General features: G+C 42.0%; 1 protein-coding gene across 4 annotated transcripts in view; it reads right to left on the reverse strand.

Moving 5' to 3' along the window:
- The window catches only part of INTU (inturned planar cell polarity protein), a 72,505-nt gene that overhangs the window by 42,426 nt on the left and 13,398 nt on the right, over nt 1-16,681 (reverse strand). For all 4 annotated transcript variants that reach the window (XM_074993332.1, XM_074993331.1, XM_074993334.1 and 1 more), the window contains 2 exons: nt 15,112-15,197; nt 2,053-2,256 (listed from right to left, as the gene is read on the reverse strand). In XM_074993332.1, coding sequence (XP_074849433.1) covers nt 2,053-2,256; nt 15,112-15,197 — 290 coding nt within the window. The remainder of the gene's footprint in view (nt 1-2,052; nt 2,257-15,111; nt 15,198-16,681) is intronic.

The following is a 16,681-nucleotide window of genomic DNA, read 5'->3' on the forward strand; positions in this document are numbered from 1 at the left end:
GGCGCCATGTGGAGTAGCAAGGGAGTGCCCCACACACATATTGAAGGGCAGAGATTGTAACTGTTCCACATTCACTTCTCAGTGAGGAAGTTGGCAGCTCTGAAACCAGCTAAGCCCTGGTTATCCTTGTATTTTTCGCTACTTTCGTAATATTAAGTTTACATGTTTCATCAAAACAATGCCTCTTTCTTTATAAGGCAGCTGTCTCTAGCTTTACCCTCTGGTCTGAACTGAATAACTTTAGACAAGGAGCAGCAGCATAACATTTCATACTTTTCATTAAAACTGAAGAAAAAATAATCAATTGCAACATATTGCAAGTGAACATTGATCAAGCTTTTTATTTTTGTTCCTTTGCCAGGTGACAGAATCTTAAACATTTTTTATCGTGGGAAAATACCAAAGTGAGAAATGTGCTGAGATTTTCTGAACACTAATGGGAGAAGTCTCAGGTTACAAAAAAATAGCAGAAGGTGAACCAGAGTAGTCCCGAGGATGAAAAATTTAGAAAAGATGTTTGTATAAGCTTCTTTGTGCTACAGCCACCTCTGACAGAGAAAGTGTAGTCTCCTAAATAGTATGAGAGAGGTCTGAAAAGCAAAATATAAAAACGTAGCCTTTATCCTCAGAGCAGGGACGGAGGAGTAGGGAAGAGTGTGTATGTTTTCAAAGAACATATAACTAGGGTTGTGAAGTTAGGAAATGCTAGATTTACAGTTGCCTGTGCAGCATTAATTCTGCCCCCCTGCCATCATGAGCACTAAAAGCAGGAGTTCTACAAACAACTGATAGGTGGCAGTATCATAATACATACACACAAGGGGCTGAATTAAGAAGCTGTAAATCTTGCATATGCTAACATTCAAGAGCTCGATTTTGCAAACTAAACAATATTCCTTAATGTTGGTGGAAGGAGCAGGGGTTAAGGTAATTTCCTAGGTTATCCTTTTTGTCACAAATGAAAAGGAATTGTTAAACACATATACAAGACATAAGCATGAATCCTTTAAAATGGAAAGTGTTAAGCAACTTAAATACAGGGGTTGCTTGCTACTAGGTTTTCCCATTAAAATAATTCTGAGTTGCGTTGCTTTGCATTTGTATAGTGATTTATATTTATAGAGCAATGTTCAAAGCAGCATGAAAAGAATATGGCAGGTAACTGCTAAATCCTGAAGGTGTTCCTTCTCACTTTATTTCTAAGGACCTATGGTATTGTTCTTTATCAAGGGACTCTCAGAACTACTGCAATGATTCAAAATGCAGTTAGAGATTGTAAGATGGACTCCTAACTTTCCCCTTTCTCTTTAAAAGGTATTCATAAACATGAGGAACCTTTATTTAAAATCACAGCAACTGACTGAGCTAGGCTCAGCAGAATCTGAGGCCTTTTTTTTTTTTAAACTATTTTAACTTTTAGTTGCAGGAAATTAAACTGGGGCAGAGACTAGGGGAGCACAGATAGCGAGTACGCAGGTCTGCACAGCCGAAGGGTCCAAGATACCTGTGCAGAAGGTCTAGGGAAGGCTGCTGTCCTGGCAGGGCAATGCAGAGACCCTTGAACTGGGCTACCAGCAGGAAGAGCCTTCACTGAGGGAGGCCACCTCATTACTGAATAGTTCCTGTCCTGGACAGACCCATTCAGAAGTGGGGTGGCCTCCCCTCTGGCACAAAACTTGTACTCTTCCTCCTTCTCTTCCTTACAGTCCTGGCCATAGGTATCTGCTTTGACCTACAAAAATGGCAGACTTCCCAGAACCTTGCTTCCCAGCATCTTTGACTGTAAGCTTGCACCTGGAGCCCTTCACAGCTCCACTATCATGTCCCTGCTCTCTCACTCCCACAACAGCAGGACTGCAAAGGGCTTTCTGGACTGCTATCGGCTGGTGACATGGCATACCTACATGGGCAAGGTGTAAGGGGAGGTTGCACTGACTTATTGATGGATTTTTAATCAATTTCAGTGTGTCAGCTGCAATCAATATTTACTGACATCTATATATTTAAAATTTAATTCTGCCAGTCTTTTGCTTCATTTGGTCAATCACATACCTCATCCTTAGATGTTTCAGAGTCCAATTTGAGTGTGAGGTACATAACAATGTGAGGCATTCCTTGGATAGCCAGCTGAAGGTCCATATTATCTTCTCCCCACAGAAGCTTGACCAGATTGTTCATAATTGACTGTGCCTGTTTATACCTTTGTTGGGATGTTCCTTCATGTTCAAAGACTGATGTTTCAAATGTAAGTGTCACCTATTAAAATAATTAAATATATCATATAAATGGGGCTGTACTTAAAGTCATGTTCAATGTCAAATAAATAAAAATATATTTTGGCCATAAGAACAGCTATAATCTCTCCAGTCCCTTTTTATAGCATACGGAGTTCTCCACAAAGGAACTATTAAACACATATACAAGACGTAAGCATTCAATTTAATATAACCATGAAATATCAAATGACAGAGCTGGCTATTAAACCTTTTATCCACCATGTGAACTAGGCACGTGGCCTGGTATGTTTCCATATTTAATTTTTATGGTTTTAAAAATAGAAAATATACTTCCTGCTCTATTCACTTGAACACATAAATCTAGCACTATCATTTTAAAACTTTATTACATATCGTTTTTCGAAATGGCAGCATTTATACGTTCAAATGTTCTTAGGATTGTTTTCAAAAGTATTCTCGTAACATTTCAAACTCATCAGGTTAGAAAGGTACATTATTGCAATGTAACCCGCTGAGTTGGACCATACACCACCATCAACTTTTTAATATATTTTTAAAACTCAGTGGCCATGATTTTTTTAACCACAAACTAACTTCCCAGTACATTTTTATATTTCCTTGCAACATCAATTTTTAAATCAATTAAGTAGGAAAAGAAGTGTTGTACTGGTTTATGACTGGAAGTTAACAACTACTTATTATGGCCATCCATAAAGAGCACAAACATTTGTTGCGTTACCTGCTGTCCCAATTCTTCTAGCACTGAGAGCACTACACAGAAGTTCTCCTTGAGACTATGACACTTTTGTTTATAAAATGACAAAATGATTAAATTAATTTTACAAAATTTGTACAGTAGATAATTAAAATTAAGCTTTGAGTACATACATTGGAATTTTAATCAACATAAAAGCCAAGTATAAATCTGGTTTGGAATTGGAATATTCACTTTTCAAAATTTGTGTTTTAATTTGCATCTTTACATACATAAGCTCACGAAAGTAATCTTTATGATTTCAAAAAAGTGATGACATTAAAAATAAGCATCTTATTTGTTAATGAAAACTACACACTAAGTATGGGAAAGGGAAAACAAAGGAAATTTTTTTTTTTCTTTACTGAGGCTGTTGACAGAAGTTTTGGTTGACAGAGCTCATGTGCAGACCGCAGATCTGGCGGTAGAGATCTGCCGGTTGGCAGAATTCTGTCAACATTCCTGTACTCCTTGTTCCATGAGGAAGAAGGTATATCTCGACAGAGGGATTTTTTCCAACATTCGGCCGTCCACATGAAGTATGTGGTAAGTGAGGCAGATTACTGAAGCAAGGGGAGAAAGGATGGTCCCATGCTCAAGGCAGTTGAATGCTGTCCTTGAGAAGAGATTCTACCCCTACCACTATGAAGCCAGGCAACTCATTTAAACTACAATCTTCAGAGGTGGTCACTAATTGCGTGCTCCTCATCTTCCGGGTTCCTAACTAGAGACATCAGGGGACAGATTTGCACAAATGTTGAGTACTCACAACTGTACAGCAAGTAAACAGGAGCTGTGCTTTGAACATATAAAGTGCTTAAAAACAGACAGGAATCTAAATTACATTCAAAATTACATATACTTTTGACAATTTTAGTCAATTTTCATGTCTTAATTTCCCATCTGTAAAATGGAGATATTAATATCACCTCAGCCAGAAAAGAAATATATTAATGTTTGTATCACCTCTGCTGTGAAAAGAAATATATTAATGTTTGTAAAGCATTCAGGAACGATAGGGAAAGTGCTGCAAAAAGACCCAAGAAGAATGTAATAGTTTTGTGTTCAGAGCAGAGTTTGAATGGTGTGTATTAAATAAGAGCTGCGGCCACAGAGTAAATGAGGAGGTTACAAGGTACTGTAATATGAATTCATCCAACTCATTCAGTGAGCACCATTCATCCCAAGCAGTGAATGAAGGAAGAGCCTGTGAGAAAATAGCATGGTGATCAATTACAGCCTGTAACAAAATGCAGAAGGGACTACATTAAAGTTACACAGGCAAACTACACTCTCACCTTTCCTTTATTTGGAGCACTCCACAACCTAAATTGCATTATTTTCACATAGTTTATATGTAGGTATTGTCATACGGTGATGATCATTCACTTTAAAATCATTTATATATACACACACTACTGTAAACAGCTGGTAGTATCATGCACTCAAAATTGTGCTTCAATTCTGTATATGAGTTACAAGGCCAAATTCATTGTTGGCATACACAGTTGTGTTGTATTCCTTTGAGAACATGGCTGTAAGCCTCAGAGTCATTGGTAAATGCTCACACACTATTTAAGAATTTTCTATAATTTCAAATATTTAAAAATATTAACAGCCCCTCCCCACTACTGAGTGGAGGAAAGCTGCCACATTTTACCAAAATGGTTACATTTCAGTGATACATGACATGATCACTAGCAGCGGTCAAATGACTGCTAGACCCCTACCACTACAAGCACAACTTCAAACTGGCTGTCCACTACACAAGTTGGAAGTGATCTTCGTCCTATGTCTTGAACCACCTGTCAGCCACAACTGCTTTTATCTTCAATCATTTGCTTCCCTTTTGTCGGGGCTCTTTTCTGCCAGAACGCTGTGGAACGGCGTTCCTGCACCTTTTCTACCTAGATGAGGCAGGGCGCTGTGCCAGGAGCTGCTCTGGGCAGCCTGTGCGTGGCTGTGCTAGAAGCTGTTCTGGGTGAGCTCTCTGTTCTGGGAGAGCTGAGGAGCCACGGGCTGCTCCTGTGGGAGTGAGGTGGGGAGCAGTTTGGAGCTGCAGGGGCGGAGCAGTGTTTAAGCCTGGGGATGGAGGAATGGTTTGAGATTGTGGGGAGGGGATTTAAGGCTGGCAGCGGGTTGGGACCATTGGGGGGGAAGGGGGTAAAGGGGCAGGAGAGAGGCACAGGGTGACCCAGGGACTCCTGGCTGTGGCAGGAGCCAGGGAACGACTTGCCTAGGGCAGCGGGAAAGGCACAGCTGCCCCTTGGGAAGGCTGGGGACTGCCATCTGTATCCTACGTCTGTGAAGCACCTGTGCCTAGCGGGGATGGCTGCACCCCCTTTGCACCCTGCAGTGCCCGGACTATCCCCAGACCCTGGCCACAGCTCCCTACCTGGCCCTGGTGCTGCCCGTCTCCAGCCCCGTTTGGTGCCCTCCACCCTGTTCCCTGAGCTAGCAGCCCGCCTTGCCCCGTTCTCCTCGCTCACAGCCCACTCTGTCCCCCACCCACTCCATGCCTTACCCCTAGCCCCTCCATCCATTTCCCAGCCCTTGTCCCCCATTTGGTGCCTACAGCCCGCCCTGCCCCCTGCCCTATGCCTGGTTCTCCCTGTTCACAGCCCACTCTGTCCCCCCTGTCCCATGCCTTAACCCCAGCCCCCACCTTTGGTACCACAGCCTGCGCTGCCCTACCTGCTTCCCCTCTGCCCTGTGCCCACAGCCCACCCTGCCGGCTCCCCAACCATCTCTCCCATGCCTGGTGCACCTGTCTTCTGCTCCTGGGGCTCACCTCCCCCATTACGGGAGCAGGTCCCTGGCCAGGTAGCTGCCCTTCTCTAGCACACCTGGCTGCTGCAGGGAGTCGCTGTCCAGCTGCCCCATGGGGCTGTAGGTGGCGGAGACCTGGCATGGTGTTGCGGGCGGTGTGGGGTAGGGATGCTAGTCTGGGGCTGAGGTTTTGTGCCCGTGCGGGGCTGGAGACGTGTATTTGTATTCCAGGGTGTACTTGGGGGTGTGCTGTGTGTGGTTGGATTGAAGGAGTGTGTGTTTTGTGTAAGGCTTGTGGGTATTTTGTGTGTGTTGTGTTGGGCATTATGGCTATTTTGTGAATTGGGGTTTTGCCTGCATGTGGGTTGGGTTGGGTTGGGTTGGGTTGTGCTCTCTCTCTCTCTCTCTCTCTCTCTCTGTGTATGTAGCCTGGCAGCAGTTTGGGGCTGTGGGGGGGACTGCGGGGGAGGGGAAGGGGCTTGAGTTCCAGCACCCTTTCCTAGAAAAAAAGCACTGCCTTCTGTGTCATCGAGGAGTGGGAAACAGACTGGAAATTTAGCTGCTTTCGTGTCTCCACTTTAAGGATTGAGATAATCGAAACTCAGAGCTGGAAGACACAGGATTACAACAGTGCTGGAGAGGTAGCCGTGTTAGTCTGTATCTTCACAAAACAAGCAGTCATATGGCACTTTCAAGACTAACAAAATAATTTATTAAGCGATGAGTTTGCAGGGGATAGGGCTACAGCAACCTCAGGGAATAACCTATTTAAAAAAAAAGTCATTTAACGTTCATCCATTTACCAAAACAAAAACATTTCACTTTTTACTTATTTACCCCACTTAAAATAAATCAGGATGAAGGAAGCCCACAGTCTGTATATTTAGTCTGTAAACTTTGCCAAGTGCTTTGGGATCTTTGGCAGGAATATAATCGAGCAATGTCAGTTACATTTTCATAACTGACTGTTTTCAAAGTATTTGGTTAAAATATATGCTGGCAAACGCCAGAAATTTTTTCTTATTGTTACCTTGATTATGTGGGTATGCTAAAGGACTGAGTGCCTTGCAATAATTTCATGGGACATGCAGAAACACAGCCAGCCAATCTGAATTCAATTAAGTAAATCACTGTATTTACTTAAGCCTATTCTAATATAGGCCCTGGTTTTCTTTCCTGAACTGCAGTAAAAGAAAAATCTTTGGTCCAGACTCATCAATATTCTTATGAGCAAAGCTAAGCAGATGTGGGCCAGCAGGGATCTGTGTCAAATTAAGTAGCAGCTGGTTTGGTTACAGCCATTTAAAATGTAGGTACTGCATGGAACAAAAACTTTAAATGGTCAGGATGTTCCCAAATCTTTCTGAGGGAAGGGTACTTTGTAGTTTGTAGCTCATGTTCAGATACAGCAGTGAAAGCTTCAGATATTCAATGATAATCTGCTTTGTTAAAATAAGGATATTTTTACTTTTTATATTTTTACTCTTACTATTTTTTCTTTTTACATACTACTGTACCTCTCTATCTATTGTATTATTTGTACTGAAGTAGCAACCAAATGCCTCAAAGTAAGGGCATGACAGTGCTAGGTGCTGTGGAAGCCCAAAGGTAGATGTAGTTTTTGCCTTGAAATAAATAAAGCCTGATGTAGCTACTGTTTGTGCTGCTGGCCAAGCCTTTGGCCCATGACTGTTCTACATGCATGCTAAACTGACTATTATTGATTTAAAAATTGATAGTTGCATAAGACAAGCACAATCCTAGAAGTACTGCTCATGGGCAAGAGGAACAATATTCACATTCACTGTTAAGAGAAATTAGAGAATTTTTTTTTCCTGAAAATGCAGCTAGCAAAAGTATATATAATTTTTCCTGATATACTCACAAAAGAGCAATGATCACTTGTTATGGAAAAAACTGACTTACAAGATTACAACCATCTTATATCGACTGTGTTTGCAATGCTTAGTGAATGATAGTACGCTTGGTTTGTGAATATGCATCTCTTTATTACTGAATCTTGCAAACAACAAAACTTCTTTTCTGCTGCAACATGAACAGAATGATTTGATAGAGGGAGAAAAAAAAACCAAACAAAAAAAAAACCCACACCACACAAAAACACACCAAACCCAGAACTATATATTTAAATTCTCCAGCAGTCTATTTAGGCAATCACCCTTCTGGCTTGACTTAAGCTGGTTCAATTACTAGGGAATAAATGCACTTTAATAAAAGGTTTGGAAAGCCAATATGAGAAACAGTTGTACATTTCAAGCAATCGCTGTCTGCTTTGCAGATTTACTTACAATAGTAAACTTAAGGCTGCATTAACATTAAGTACTATAAAAAGTTCATGTGAGATATTTAAGCAAAAACAATACATGTGCTCTAGTTTAACAAGGATGCCGTTTTTTAAACAATTTCTGCTTTTCACATTCAGTAAATAATAGCAGCAAATAAGTATTTAGTCAAAGGCAGGATGTGACAGAGGTCTTGTGCAGTGGAGTTTTGCCAAAACTTGACCACAACTTCACTGGTTTAGTCAACTCCATCGTGTCAGATATCTTGGAAATCTTCCTACACTGACACACTAGCACTTAGCCTTACTGCAACTGCAGATGTACAAGCTACCAACACTAGCACCAAATTTGCTGTAAATGCCGTGTCATCACCTGAATGTAATGACCTAGAAATCAAAAATTCTAGTTGCTGTTCACTATGACTTCTTTGGTAAGCCATTAGAAGAAAAAAGTCAGGTTCCCAATACCATAGACAAGTTTATTTCATAAGGAGTTTTTATCTGTAGGGTTGGATTATGCCTTGAACTTTCTGATCAGATTTTTACTGTAAGTTCTACTTGTAGAGTCCGGAAGGAACATTAAGAATACTGAAAATACACTCAGCTGTACAGTAGTTCTTCACGTCAAGCCATTCCAATTAACACAGTTTCCTTTTCAGCTTGTTGATATATGAGACAGCATATTCATTTAAAGTTGTGCAATATTCCATTCTAATTTTTTTTGGCTCACCCCACTCCACCCGCCCAATGTACCATGGCGGGGGTCAGTAACCTCCAGAATGGGTGCCAAGACTGTTACGTGAGCAGATTTTCATTGGCACACGAGGCAGGAGCTCAGCCCTGCCCCTCCTCCCCAAGCAGCTAGGAGCTTCCTCAAAGCCATGCCACCTGTAGATTAACAAAAGACCAGCTAATGCTACCAACTACTACCTAAGCAGTAAAGCTCAGCATCTTAATTTATTCATGAAACTGTTGTAAATAGAACTATGAGTGACTTTAAAAAGTATCACCAACACTCGGACCATACATAGAGTCAAAAGGTCAAATTACGGCATTCTGCCTCAGAAAGGTTGCTGACTGCTGATCTATGACGAACTCCCACCCCACCAACTCTAGTCTCTGGCTGGAATACAGAGCTGGTGAAGCATGACAAGACCCTGGCCCTAACTCAGCTGTTCTCCAGCCTCAACCAAGTTTCATAATCATCTCTGGTGAGTATGGAAATATATTGTTAGTTTAAAATTATATCAAACTCTTAGGCTGTGGCTAAACTACCCTTCCCTTCTGGAAGGGGGATGTAAATTGCAGCTGTTTAAAATGCAAATGAGGTGCTAATTGCATAATGGCAGCCACCAGGCCTGTCAAAAGTGCAAATAGATACTGAAATAAAAATACAGTCATACCCCAAGATACGCCCATTTGGGCTATGAGAATTCAAGTTTACAAGCAGCTTGATTAAGGACCACTACTTCGCCTGACGAGGCATTTACTCGCATTTACAAGCGCCTCAGCGGGACACGGACACCCTGAAGCTGGAGAAAGTCAGCCCATCCTGGCCCCGCCCCTGCCGCTCGCTCCTCGGGTTGGGGCCGCCTCTGCCTGCCCTGCACAGCTGTGCCGTGGGTGCCGCTCACCACCTGGCGGTGGTTTCCTGGAGCCCCCAGCCCAGCCTTTACCTGGGGCTGGTCTGGTGTCCGCCTTGGTGCTGCAGCAGCCAGCTGCTGCTCGTGGCTGCTGGGTGCACAGTCGCTCCCCAGGCGGCTAGGGGGCCGTCACCACCTGCTCTACACAGCTGTGCCCTCAGCCAGGTGAGCATAAGTGGGTGTAAATTTTGGGGCTCAGGAATGCATAAAATTTTTTCCCCATTGAAATTTATGGTAATTACATTTTTGACTTACAAGAATTTGCCCTAAGAGAAGTTTTTCAGGAACGAATTACCCTCGTAAGGCGGAGGAAGACAGTAGCCATGTAAGTGGGGTTCCTTTGAAAGAGTGCTTTCAAAATCAGGGCACCCTTTTGAAGGAACCCAGGCTAGGTGGGTATTTTTACTTCAAAACCAGTACATTCGCAGGGCCTGGTGGTTGCCATTATGCAAACGAGACACTGAGTATTCATATCAGCACTTCATTTGCATTTTTAAACTGCCAATTTACATCTGCCTTCTGAAAGAGAGAGGTAGTGTAGCCACGGCCAATGTATATAGTGTCTTTTGTCTGGTAAAAAAAAAAAAAAAGCATTGAAGTTAGCCCTCATACAAATTTATATTATTTCTCTGGGGGGAAATTGGATTCACTTAACATTGTTTTACTTCAAGTAGTATTTTTCAGGAACATAACTGCAATGTTAAGCAAGGAGTTACCTTATTCTCTGATGAGAAAAAAGTTTCTAGTTTTTAATTTCCATCTCTCAGTTCACATTGTAAATCTGTACAAAGCCTCTGGGAAGGTAGATTTAAAGTAACTTGAAACACTTCATTACCTGGGACGTGGGTAACATGAAAACTAAAACAATTTCTAAGATAAAATAATTGTTTTAGTAGTATATATGTTTGTACCAGCACAGTGGCACAAAGAAATACAGTAAATTTCAAGAGTCTCAGAAGTAATGTGTATGACTTGCTATTGTGGGGAAGGCTATGCTTGTCATAACAGCATGCAGGAGTTCATCACACAGAGAATTAAAGTGTGCACATGTAACAGAGGTGTTATTCAGCTCATACAAAAACCCTAATTAGCTATAATGTGTCAGGCAAGACTTACAGTTTACAACATGAACCCAAATGCTAATAAAATCAAAAAGGAGTGGCATCTTAAAAACCAACAATTGTATTAAGGCATAAGCTTTCATGAGTTACAACTTACTTCCTCAGATGAATGAAAGGAAGGAAAGAAAATCAGATAGTACAGCTACAGAGATGGGAGTTATATCCGAGCTAATTCAATCAGGGTGGATGTGGGTGAGAAGTTGAAAATACCTAAAGTGGTAATGTTATGAATTTTGTTATGCACACCAAGATGGAGATGATGTGCAGAACATCACCTCCATGTTGGTGCACATGACCAAATTCCATTCTGCACATGGACGATCTGTGATGGGGTGGGGCAAAGGGTTCCTCATGTGGGAAGAGGCTCACCGATGGGGAGGGGGACAACTCTGGATGGGATTCTGCCTTCTGGGGTGGGGCTGAGGTATTTGGAGAGTGGATTCAAGCTGGAGACAAGGAGTTTGGAGCGTGGGAGCAGGCTCCATGCAGGAGGTCGGGAGGGTGTGTGGGTGGGTATGGGCAGGATTTAGGGTGCAGAAGGGGGCTCAGGACTGGAGTATGGAATCTAGTAGGGAGCTAGGGTAGTGGAGGGAGTTCAGGATTGGGATAAGAGCGTGGGGCGTTTACGTGGGACAAATCCCATTTGGCAGGAGGGAGAACAGGTGGGCTCCATGATTCTCTGCACCCACCGGCAGGCCCCGCCCATGCACCTCCTATTGGCTGCAATTCCTGGTCAATAGGAGTTGTGGGGAAGAAATGGCAATGTGCAGAATAGCCTCTTCGCAACAGGAAGGACTTGCTCAAAACAAGGGGTGGGCTTTACAGGTTGCAGACAAGGGCAATAGGCTAAGGGGGCTCCCTTCTTAATCTAGCCCTGCTTTTGGGGCTGGAGGAACACACCTCTTCCTCGAACACTGAAGCTCCCTTCTGGTGATGGAAGAGTGTGCCTTTCCTCTGGTCATGGCAGGAACAAAAGATCTGGGGTGCAGGACTGCATTCTGACCTGAGGCAGAGTGTTGGGATGTAGAGGGTGTAATAAGTGCTGGTTCTGGACAGCACTTACCTCCAGTAGCTCCTGGAAGCAGCCAGCACATCTCGCTCCTAGGTGGAGAGGTGGCCGGGGGCTGCACACACAGCCTGTGCCCACAGGTGCCGCCCCTTGCAGCTCCCTCTTGCTGCAGCTACCAGCTAATGGGAGCTGTGGAGCCAATGCTTGGGGTGGGGCAGCATGCAGAACCCACATAGCAACTCCTGTGCCCAGGAGCTGGACATGTTAGCTGCTACCAGCAGTTGCGTGAAGCCAGAGCAGGGAGGGAGCTTTCCTTAGCCCCCTTGCACAGACAACTGGACATTTAGGGTATGTCTCCATAGCAATGTTATTTCGGAATAACAGCTGCTATTTCAAAATAACTTTGCAAATGTTTACAAAATGCAATTGCTATTTCCAAATAGCAAGTGTGTTATTCTGCATTCGGTAAACCTCATTCCAGGAGGAATAATACCTATTTTGAAATAGGGGCTGGGTAGGAAAGGAACAGGGCTATTATGAATTAAGCTATAATGTGTCCAAGGTCTATTTTGAAATAGAGCATCTATGCACAACGAAGCCTATTTTGAAACAGCTAAACGCCATTTCTAAATGCATGTTGTGTGTACCTGCGCTATTTCAGAATAATAACAAAGAAGAAGCCGTGCTAGTCTATACGCTATCAAAACAAAAAGCAGTCAAGTAGCACTTTAAAGACTAGCAAAATGGTTTATTAGGTGAGCTTTCGTGGGACAGACCCACTTCTTCAGACCATAGCCAGACCAGATCCACAAACCAGTTAGTCAACATTTTAATGGAATGGGGCATTCTGTCAATGACCTAAAGGTATGTGTGTTACTGAAAAGGAATTATCACACCGTTTTGGAAAGAGAAACAGCCGAGCTGGCTTTTATTGGCACATTAACACATGGTTTAAATCGTGATGGAAACTTTCTGAGTCACTATAGGGGCTTGTCTGCATACTTGGCTCAATCTAATTCTTGACCTTCCCCCCCGCCCGTACACTCTCTGATTTGCTCAGCTTGATTATCTTTCTGATTTGTCCTCCTTGCTTACTGTTTTTGGTTCTCTGTGCCTTAAATATTGAGTCTGTTCTGGTCTGGCTATGGTCTGAAGAAGTGGGTCTGTCCCACGAAAGCTCACCTAATAAACCATTTTGCTAGTCTTTAAAGTGGTACTTGACTGCTTTTTATTTCAGAATAAGCTATTCTGGAATACCTCCTCCAGAATAGCTTATTCAGAAATAACACTGCTGAGTAGACACAGCCGTAGCAGCGTGGTCAGCCATGCTCACTGGAGCTGTCAAGGTCCCTTTTTGATTGGGTATTCCAGTTGAAAACTGGACACCTGGAAATCCTAGTGGCCTTCAGACCCTAAGCTCCAGCCTGAGCCAGAAGTCTACCCAGCTATTTTTAATGCTGCAGTGAGAGCTTCACATGCCCAAAATTGTAGCTCTAGGCTCAGACTCACTGCCGTAAGCTTGTTTGTTCTGCAGTGTAGATATATCTTTGGCCTCAAAACATAAGGTCAGGTTCTCTGTGTTCTGTTCCACAACAACAGTCGAGCCTAAATCTGACATAAGCAGCCCAAGAAAGATTGCCACGTACAAAGCTGATCCATGATGACATACAGCTGATATAAGAACTCTTACACCATGTTCTCTCCCAGTTGCTGGTATAGTAGGGGAAAAAGTATGGCTGCGGTGCCCCTAAATCATGCTGGTTCTTAGCTGTATCATCAACCACTTCATGGGGGAGGGGGAAGATCTGCACAAAATATTAATTAAAGTAATTCTTGAAATGCTCTAATTAAGTACAAAAAAGGTGGCTCTGGGATCACAGAAATGGATATGTAAACTTTAAGCCAACTTTTTACCATTCTTGAATGTGCTGGTCAGTCATAACTCAGAAACCGGTCACAAGTCTGCATGAGGCCACTAACTTAAACCGCTAATTTAAAAATACAGCTACAGAGCACATGGAATCAAAAGTTTGTATCAACATTTTCCAGCACCACAAGGGAATACAAATAATCCATAATAGACCACATATGTAACATTACAGTATATAAGTATACATTACAGCATATAAACTACAGAAATTTAACAGATATACAATAAATAACATTGGTACAGGAAAGGAATATCAGCTAAGTCTTAGAGGTTTTCCAGAGCTCTCACTCCCTCAATCTTGTCTAATTACTTACAGCCACAGAAATTTCTATTTTACTTAAACCTTAACTTCACTGAGTACATGAAGAAGCTGTCAGATTTTTAGCTACAAACTCATTTTTAGTGAAAACAGAATGCATCCTAGAGGAAAATAGGTTCAGATTGTGAAAGAATTAAATTGTTATATCTAGATCTCTCTATTGTAAGCAGCACAGAGGTTGTATATCAGGAGGTCAAAAATCTATTTGCTTCTTTTTTCTAGTACCAGAATCTATAAACTTGTTATCTTGACTTCAGGATACTTACCCAACTAAAAGAGCAGGTATGGGGAGGAAGGATGATATACTTCATTTTAATCAGAGCAATCTCTTTACAATATATTTAAACAAAATGTTGTTCCATTTGTGCCTTCTGGGAGTCCAAGATCTCCTTTTGATTTTGCAGAAATCTCAACAGCATTCCCTCTACATACTCTTATGGTTAACAGGAAAATTATTTTTCCCCGATGTGATTTTGTGGCCATCATTTATACTGATAAAATTATTTTAAGTTATCCATCCAGATATTTACATGATTCCCATGATCACAATCAAGAGGAGCTTGTCAAGACTCAGCCCATAATTCAAAAAAATCTTCTTTCACTCACATTTCATTATATGAGTGCCTAATGTGCCTAATACCCATGAACACAACTCCCCATTATTTGCCAACCACTTCTGACCAACAGACTGTTCTCCAGTTTATTTGCCCATTATTATAAGCAAGACACCCACATCATTTATAGACCAGACATGCAAGCTTCCCCATCACAATTATCTGACATAATAGAGGATAAGATATTAAATGTGTTGATGTCTATTTACACAGATAATAGTGTTAAAAATTGCAGTTTTTACAGCAACCGTAACTTGGTTCTTTGTATACAGGTCATATTCATTGCAGTCATATTAATGTTTAAAAGCTAATGTGTTCCAAAGATGAGTTATGGTCTGTTAGCAGCAGGGATAATAAAGTTAATATAGGTGGGCAGTGGTAAATATATAAAATACACAGCAAAACTACTATACCTGCATAGGGCCTGGAATGCAAGACAAAACCCGCTCTATATTCTCTGCATTCACATCAACATCATTTACAGCAATGAGGGCATCTCCTGAAGACAAAAAGAGGACCAAATTAATAGAAGATATGCAAACTTCAACCATATGTTCTCTTCAAATTTAAGATACCATACAGTACTCCTGAACGATTTTTTTAAAAGAAAGAAAGATCTTCTTAAATACATTATTTATACAAGCCTAAGAAAAGCTGAAGATTAATACAGTAAAATTTCTTAAATCTGGCCTCTGATGGTCCAGAAGTTCTGATGGCTTGGCATCCCCCAAGATACATGTACATCAAAATTTGCAGGGCTTGGGTGGTGGGTTAAGACTGCACAGGGCTGGGGGGTGGAGTTGAGCTGGGGTGTGTGGGGGTTGGAGGCAGGGCCTGAGGGGGAGGTCAAGCAGGAGATGTGCAGGAGTGGTGAAAAAGCTGCAGGAGCTGTGAAGAAGTTGCAGGAGCCCGGGGGTAATGAAAAAGCTGCAGGGGCGCAGGGGTGAAGAAACTGAAAAGCCCTGGGGTTGCAAAGAAGCTGCAGGAGCACAGGGTAAAGAAGCTAGAAATGGGCAGAAATAGTGAGCCGCAGCTGGATGCAGGGATGGGGAGCCACTGCAGGGGGTTTGGTGATATCCAATAGTCTGGAAGATTTGGTAACCTGGCACCTGCCTGGTCCCAGACATGCTGGATTAAAGGAATTTTACTGTAGTCCGTTTCTCCAAGCCTTTACTACTAAAGCTAGGGTTTACTACTGCATGCTGCAGTCACTTTTCAAAGACAAAACTCCAAGTTCTCTCTAATATAATATATTGAGATACACATCTCATAGAACTGGAGAGGACCTTGGGAGGTTATTGAGTCCAGTCCCCTGCCCTGTTGGCAGGACCAAGCACCATCATCTTTTTTTTTTTTTTTTTTTTAAATCTATTTGCCCCCGCTTGCTAAATGGCCCTCTCAAGGATTGAACTCACAACCCTAGGTTTAGCAGGCTCTCTTAATCCAGACTTACTTTATTGCTTGCCTTTTAATGTCTCATCATGGATGGCTCACAATTTCTTCAAATTAAACACACCCAAAAACTGAACTACTTATTTTTTTCCTGAACCACCTCTACTCACTCTCTAACCTCCTTCCACTGACAAACGCACAGGACTCCTCTCTGCTGCCCTCTTAGGGTACGTCTACACTAATAAAGGCTAAGGCACAAAATGGGTTAAAATGCCATTAGAGGCAGCTTTTCAAATAAATTAGGGAAAATAAAAAGAAAGGATCTGTGCTTTCCTACATTAAGCATGAAAGGAGATCTATAACTGGTGTAGAAACCAAGGCTGAGATATTTAATATTAATTTTACTTCAAATGTCTTTAAAAAGCTTAATAGTGATATTCCATACAGTTAATATAAATAAGAAGCAGGAAAGAGAACAAGCAGAAATGCAGAAAGAGCAAGTTAAAGGATATTTAGGTAAATTTAATCAGATCCTGCTTATCTGAATACATTCAACTTCTCTTAAAATACTTAAGGAACTAGTCCAGGCAA

The sequence above is a fragment of the Carettochelys insculpta genome, chromosome 4 (assembly GCF_033958435.1).
Source record: "Carettochelys insculpta isolate YL-2023 chromosome 4, ASM3395843v1, whole genome shotgun sequence".
Classification (NCBI taxonomy): domain Eukaryota; kingdom Metazoa; phylum Chordata; order Testudines; family Carettochelyidae; genus Carettochelys; species Carettochelys insculpta.